The 7,867-nt window shown below is 33.7% G+C and overlaps 1 protein-coding gene across 2 annotated transcripts in view; it reads right to left on the reverse strand.

Annotated features, from left to right (window-relative positions):
• CCDC50 (coiled-coil domain containing 50) overlaps nt 1-7,867 on the reverse strand; it is a 70,787-nt gene that overhangs the window by 9,992 nt on the left and 52,928 nt on the right. For both annotated transcript variants that reach the window (XM_011381491.2, XM_023525764.1), the window contains 5 exons: nt 6,452-6,567; nt 5,990-6,034; nt 5,776-5,880; nt 4,325-4,404; nt 1,064-1,167 (listed from right to left, as the gene is read on the reverse strand). In XM_011381491.2, the coding sequence (XP_011379793.1) occupies nt 1,064-1,167; nt 4,325-4,404; nt 5,776-5,880; nt 5,990-6,034; nt 6,452-6,567 (450 nt within the window). The remainder of the gene's footprint in view (nt 1-1,063; nt 1,168-4,324; nt 4,405-5,775; nt 5,881-5,989; nt 6,035-6,451; nt 6,568-7,867) is intronic.

Consider the following 7,867-nt stretch of genomic DNA (forward strand, 5'->3'; position numbering starts at 1 on the left):
AAAAAAAAAAAATCATGAGCTACTTCCAGTTAAACCATGCATGGTGAAAAGGCCAGCAAAGGATGGAAATTGCAGTTTATGGGTTGTTTTGATAAAGTCCAACTAATCCCAAATTTTAAATGTCTTCTGTCTTATTCCCAACATTGGATGAATGAAGTAATGGAATAGGAAAGTGGAAGGAGAGCTTTTTAAAAAATACAAATGCCTAGAACCACCCTCCCCTCGAAATTCTGATTTAATTAGTCTGGAGTGGCACCACTACATTGGTATTTTGTAATGACTGAAGAACAAGAAAAAAGCTTGGGAATGCTATCATTACATTAGAAAAGAATAATAAAAACATCACCTAAGAAATCTTCAAAAATCATAGCAAATTATAAATATCAGTAAGACCTAATATTTATAAAGTCTACTGCAATCTGCTTTCATATATTTTACTCATATAATCCAGATAATGCTATGACTATTAAAATCAGGTCCATTTTCTGATGAGGAAATTAATATAAGAAACTACTTTTTCATGATCTCATTTTATGAATGTCATAAAAAATACACATAAGTGAATGCATACACTTTGAAGAGCAACAACAACACTCATTTTAAAGATTTGGTCCAACTTAAATCTCATATTCTTTCTTCATTTTCCTTGCTCCATTTTTCTTTTGCATAAGAGTTTTGTGTGTTGTGTGTATTTCTGTATGTATTTAAAGTCTAATGAATAGAGTCTTGGGCAGATGGAAAACAAGAGCTAGAATAGAAAAATCCCAGTAATTCTAAATGGTAGATACAGCCCCCCTTTAAGAATCTAATGAAAGCAACGAACTCCCTCTTGAAGAAAATGAAAATACACAGAAAAATTTGGCATTCAATTTAAGGTGTTTTGCTTTTGTTTTTGTTTTTTAATTTTCTTTTTTTTAATAAATGAAGAATACTGTAATGTTCTGCTGAGAGGAAGGATAACTTGTTTTTCCATTCTAATGATCTATAAGACAGCATTTGATTTTTCCACCATAGCATGAGTATTTAAAAAGATCCTAAACCTCACCATATATATTTTTCTTACCTTTATAAGAGGACTCTGATTTTGGGAAATGACGTGTGGAATTATGCTGATTTGTAAGAGTGTAATCCAAATCCTCGGCATCTGTCATGGTAGGTGGTGGCGGCCTGAAAGGAAGTCTGAATTTAGAGATATTCTAAGTAGTGATGACTACAATTCCACTGTTTGTTGGATAACATGGTAGAAACAATTTTTTTTTTAAATTTTTATTGTTTACAAATGCAAAGTCAGAACATTTTAGAATTCTCATTTTACTTACTGGCCAGCTGCTGGACCTCAGACAAATTATTTTATCTTACTGTTCCTTTGTTTTGAAGCACATAATTCAGTGAAAACACATATTTTTGAAAACCTAATATGTGTAAGGCACTGTGTTTAGGGCTAGAGAAACAAAGATTGATGAGATGTAACCACTGTCATTAATGTGAAATTTACTCTGTTTTGGTAGGTTTATATAAAGAAAAAGAAGAAAGAAAGTATAAAAAAGAAGAAATTAATAAAGAAACTTAAGGAATGAAGGAGAAAAAAGAGGTGAGAGAGTGGCAGGTAAGGAGGGAGGATATCGAGGGAAGAGAAGAGGGGGAGAAAGGAAGGGACATTGGTCGACATAAAATTTACAGCAAAGGTCCTTAATCCACTAGGTGGCAAAGCAGAGCTTAGAGAAGGAAAGGGCAGTAATTTGCAACTTTTCACGTCAAAAGAAAATAGTGTTTTTACTACTCTAAACTTATTATTTTAATCATGTGACATAGAGATTTTGCCAACATTTGGCTTTAATAAAGATCAAGGAAAAACACCTCTCACTTTTTGTTTCCCAAAGGTGTACTCAAATGATGCATTAAAGCCTGGAACTACAGAAGGTTAAGATCTGTCAATATATAACCATGTTGCAGGATGTTTTGTGTAATTATATATACAATGTGAAAGGCATAAGTATTATGAAGTCTGGAAAGTTACAGTTAGTTTGGTACAGTGGGCTCTGTCATATAAAAATAAAAGCAAGTGTTTTCACATTTCTCATCCTGTCCCCAAGCTGTCGGTAGATCTCTCTCTTCCTGGGTATTCAGCCTCTGGAATAGGTCAGCATAGGATGTATAAAGTGAGGACTGTGCTATGGGTTATTATTTCCATTAACCTTTAGGGAAAGTCTGCATGGTAGCTATATCATACACATATTTTAGAGTTAAATTAGGTAAGATAAGGTAAATGATGTCCAATATCACACATTTGTTAAGTAGCAGAGCCAGGGCTCAAACTCAAATGGACTTCAAAACCAGTACTCTTAACTACTATACTATACTCTGTTACAAAAGCATGTATTTTTATCAGCAGCAACATCTTCATTCTAGACTATATATGAGAAAAATGAAAATAAAATACCAAGCAGTATTACCAGTATAACATCCTACAGTTAAAAGAATTTAAAACTTGCTTTAAAACATTCCAATTACAAAGAGGTAGAATTAATTCAGACTTCCAGTGGTTCTCTATTTCCTTAGAGAGTAGAAAGCTTTTAATAGACAAAGAAATTGATTTTTTGCCCATGAATGCTACAAGCTTCAGCTGAGAATTTGCTTTCACTCTTCTACCATTATTACTACCACTGAAGTAAACATCTTGACCTAGCAAGATCCAAGTTTTTCAATCCTTGAAACCATTTCTTTCAGTACAAATGGCTAACTAAACTCTTCTATTGTGATTAAATGTGAAAGAGGAAAATACATTCTGTACAAGATATCTATAAGATAAAAGGCTTTGATTTTTAATTATGAACATATGTTTCGTAAAATTCTTCATTTTTGTTAGGTCATATATAATCTTTCTGTAAATGATATTTAAGACAAATGTTACTCTCAGATCAAAAGAGACTTCAATTCTACTAGTCATAGGTCACTTTTTGCTTACTTATAATAGCCATTTTTAATACAGGATCACTTGATTATTCATTCTGCAATATGCCAAATATTTTTAAGAATACCTATTACATTCCAGAAACTTATTTTCAATTTTAATAAACCCTTTTAAATAGCCATTCCAGATTGTTCTATCTTATCTGCTATCAAAGTTATTAGTGTTCTAAAGATCCCATTGACTTGCAAGAGGGAAAATAACGCCAAAGAGGATTTTCATTCATTTGGCTAAAAAAGCATAATAACCTACAGCTATTTACTCACTGAGAACAAATTAGTGATTATTTTACTTGAATATTGTAGAGATGTAAATAAAATGAAATGATGTAGTACTAAAATCTGCTTTAAAAACTGGCATGTGCTTAATTAAAAGCTACAAGAACCCATTTTATACAATTAAACAGACTACACTGCTATTTCCCTAAGAGCTGTACAAACCTGATATAATTTTCTGAAGGATATTTATCTTCTAAAAGCCTGTAAGTTTAAAAATATAGTACATCTTTTAACTAAGTACATTCCCTTTAAGGAAATAAGCCTAGCAGCTTAAGTGTGGGCAATAAGTGGCAACAACACTGTATGCTTTTCAGTGTGATAAAACTTATGTTTTAAGAATCAATATATTATTAAAAAACCAGGACTAAAATTCAGGGTTTTAATAGATTTTTCAAAATGTCAGATTTAGTGTTATCTTTGTCTTTTTAATGTTCTCTCTCCCTATTCCAATTATATTTTTTTTGAAAAGCAACAGAAAGCAATAAATGAATGAATGAATGAATGAATGAATGAATGGTTGCTTCCCCAGAGCCTTAAAGGTGGACAACTTGAGGTAGAAAGACAGCAGCTGCTCCATAACTATAACCCAAGACTGCTTGAGAGAAGTCAGAAGGTACATATACTATACATAGTTGCACTGATTAGACGGTCTTTAGAACAGACTACAATGACTCAAATAAGTATTTAGAACAGACTACAATGACTTAAATAAGTATTTGCCTAGGACACTGAGACTCACAGAAATGAATTTAAACATGTGTAAATGTCATGCACACACCAATGTGATCATAAAAAATTTTAAACCTGAAATTTTACTTAGGAAAATAGTTGACCTCATCCCTTCTTAGTTGAGGGCATCCTTTCTTCACATACTCCAGCTTCTACAAAATTCCCTATCATCCTAGAATTTAAGACTAGAAACAGTTTGAGAATAATCCTATAAGACTTGATACCACCTCACAATTGCAGATTTCTGGATCTCTTCTCCAAAGAACACACACCTTTCTCAGACAACAACATCTCCTTACTTACCCCAAAGTCAAGTTCCTTACTCTCCTTTGCAGATGTGTCAACTTACCGTGCCGGCCTGTCATTCTTAGAACGGTGAGTTTCCTCACTCTCTTTTGACTTTGAATGTGCTAATTTAGATGTTTTGGGCTATGGATAGGAAAAGAAAAAAAAAAAAAAACACAGAAAACAGTAAACGAACAGAGAAAAAGATCAGTCTTAGAAAATATCTAAATCATGCCAAATTCTCTTTTAGTAATTTTAGGTTACTTACATTCAGTTAAAGAACATAAAATATTTTTAAATACAGCCATTCAGAGATAAAAATAAATAAATTATAGTCACAAAGGTATGTTGGAGGCTGTCAGCGCAGCCAGATGAGTGGACTAAACACACACATGCTCCCCTACAGGGGTGTGCCTGGCCACCCATCATTAACTTAATAGCCACATAGCAGTTGACAAGAACTGGTGGACTCCCAGAGTCTATGGAATCTAGTTTTATGCTCTCAAATTTATTTCTGAAAGCCTGACCTGGGGATGATGATTTTCAAGCCAGAAAACTAAGGGACAGCAGGAGAGAAATTGTACCAGCACCAGTTGAAGAATCTAGAAAGCACAGAAGTCCTGATACCTGCTGGAAACAGGGCCTCTCCTATTACTTTCCTTTTACAAACGCCCTCTCTAGAAAGCCTTTACTGTATGACTTGTCCCCTCCTCCTCTGCTGTTCTTCCATTACGCTTTAATTGGCTACCCTGACCTTGTATTTGTTACTTGTCTACAGTTTGTCTTCCTCTCTATATTACATATTATTATGAGGAAAATATATCTTTGCTTTTCCCTGTAAGTTTAGAGGATCCTTTGCACACAGTAACTAATGAATAAAGTATGATAAATCAAACTTGCAACCACCACATACAACAATTAAATTATTTTACAGCAGAATGAACTGTAGCCACTGACTATTTTCTCTACTATTTCTAATTAATGAGAGGAAGATAACAGTTCAAGCTCATGCTAGACGGTTCTTGCACTCTGACATGAGCAATGATTGCTGGTGATAAAGCATGTCAGTCTGCCATAGATCAAGTTATACCACAGGAAAGAGAAACAGCTGGTATAGGATTAGGAATGAAGTACAACATTAAGCAGACAGGGAAAGTAGAGAGAGGAAGAAAAGGTCACTGGAAATTTGAAAGCATGTGAAAATGCTACATTCTCCTGGAAGTATAGTAAAACTAAAATTACTCATGACCAAAGGCATTTGCATCTCAGTTGGTCTTAAAAAGTGAATGAAATGAATTTTTTAATCTTTGCAGCAACTTTTTAGTTACTTTCAAGAATTCAATATGATTTTTCATAGTGAAACAACTTTTACAAGTCAGATTCACATAATTCAATAAAGATCATTTGTATACCCTAAATATATTTGCAGATTTACCCTAAAAGCAGAGTTCCCTTTTCATTTCCAATTTTACTTCTAATTAAAAGGCAAACAAACAAACAAAAAACAGACCCTACCTTCCAATCATGGTCGTGCTTTCTTTTGTCCAATGATGATTTCTCTCGCTCCTTGGCTTTCTTGTAAGCTTTCTTTTCTTCAGCCATTAGAAGTCTCGCAATTTCCTAAACGAAATCCAGTCAATATCTCTGTTTATAGAGTTGCGAGTAGAAAGTTACTGAGATTTTCCAAAGAATATTGGCTAAACAAACTCATTAACGAACATGAACTCACCTCATCCTGGGCTACTTGAGCTGCTCTTACATCCACCTGTGTAGCCTAAGGTATAAAACACGCAAAACAGAATAATTTAATTGACATCTATATTGCCCATTTTTAAAAATCTTATATAAAAATAAACTGGTATTTGAAACTAGTTGTGATTAACAGCCCTCAAGTTGGTAATCAGTCAGTATACTTTCACCAGCCAGAGTAGGGTCTATTTTTATCAAATTCCACGACAGATTTTTAATTATTAGAACTCAATAATGGAGAAAGAGGGATGTCAAATTCTATCGCTAATGCTTACTCAGTAAATAAACACTCTATTCCTGTTGTTTTGATTTTTCCACCAATAAAAAAGGTATGTTTCTCAACTGATGAAGGACTATAACATCTGTTATATAATCTCAAAAATGATTCAATTCACAAAAAACCTACTCATTCACCTGAACTACTCCATTAAAGTTTACTCACCAAAATTTCTTCTTCTTGCAATTTTCTGGCAATTTCAGCATCATACCATTCTTGATCCCTGTGGGACACACGTGATGGAGTTGAGACAGCTTCTTTCATCGCTCTTGGCTTTATTCCTAGAAAAAACTCAATATAATAAGGCAACCGACATTGTTTTCTGAAAAGTTATCTTCTTTTAGCATCTAACACTGACACTACTGCCGCTATTCCAAAATTCAGTGGAAGGTACACTTGAAATAATTTTATCCCTTAAGCATGGAAGTAGTGATGGAGATAATCCACACACTTAAAGCTACCCACCCAAACCTGCCTGGTAAAAACATCCCTTTCACATAGCTTTTTCAAGAGCAGGAAATCAGGCAAGGAAATTAAAAGAATTTACAGAAAAAAGTAAGAGTTGGAGTTTTGAAGAGGCTAAGCTGTCAAGACTTCTGTTTGCCTCAGCCTTGCATACCTTACTTTAGAGAGACAGAAACAGCATTGCCTGGGAGTTAGTTATGTGACAGTAACTGTGAACCACCTTGTGGCCCCGACATGGCTTCTGCTCTGATGGTCAACAAACTCACTTAGTTTTTATATTTTCCTGTAGCTTTAATCAGTTTAATGTTGTTATTAAATTTTAAGGAAGAGATAATGTAAAATATCAGAGAGCACAATGACTTTAGAGTTCTATTCCTCTCAAAAGGAACTTGGGAAACTGGTGGAGAATTCTGGCTTTTACTTTGAAATTTTATATGCAGCAAGTATTTCTTTTATAACTTTTAATTAACTGGTAAATGCCAATGGTCATTTCAAAATTGTGGATATTTCCCTCTTTGTATCCTTTATAAATTACAATTATTCGACAATGTAGATGCATTATATTCAGAAATAGTAACAACTTTTAATGCAGTGAACAAGATTAACCATCTGGATAGTGACTTCAATAAACAGGATACTGAAGAGCAAAAGAAAACTTACTCCTAATTGCCTATTTCTTTATATCAGTGGTTCTCAGCCTGGGCTATATATTAGAAACACTTGTGGTACTTTAAATAAATATAAAAATCTTTGTCCCAAACTCCAGTGATTCTAATTTAAGTAGCTTGGATAAAATCTGGCCTTTAGTAGTCCATTTTTTGTTGCTGTTGTTTTTTTTAATCTTAACAGTTGATTTATACTCACAATTAGCACTGGAACTACCAGTTTAGTATGTCTATCAAAATAATGGTACATTAAAATAGCTTTATCAAAATGCCTCACCACACTTGATTTGCTTGCTTTAAACAAAAAAGAACAAAAGATAAGACAAGAATATACAACTAAATTCTGGGCAAATGGAAAGAGTTTAAGTTTTCTGGTGAAGCCTTTCTTCGTAGAGTTTTAAACTGGCTTTGAGATAAATCCAAAAGCCACAGAATCATCTACCTTCCCCCC

The sequence above is a fragment of the Pteropus vampyrus genome, unplaced genomic scaffold, assembly GCF_000151845.1.
Source record: "Pteropus vampyrus isolate Shadow unplaced genomic scaffold, Pvam_2.0 Scaffold14, whole genome shotgun sequence".
Classification (NCBI taxonomy): domain Eukaryota; kingdom Metazoa; phylum Chordata; class Mammalia; order Chiroptera; family Pteropodidae; genus Pteropus; species Pteropus vampyrus.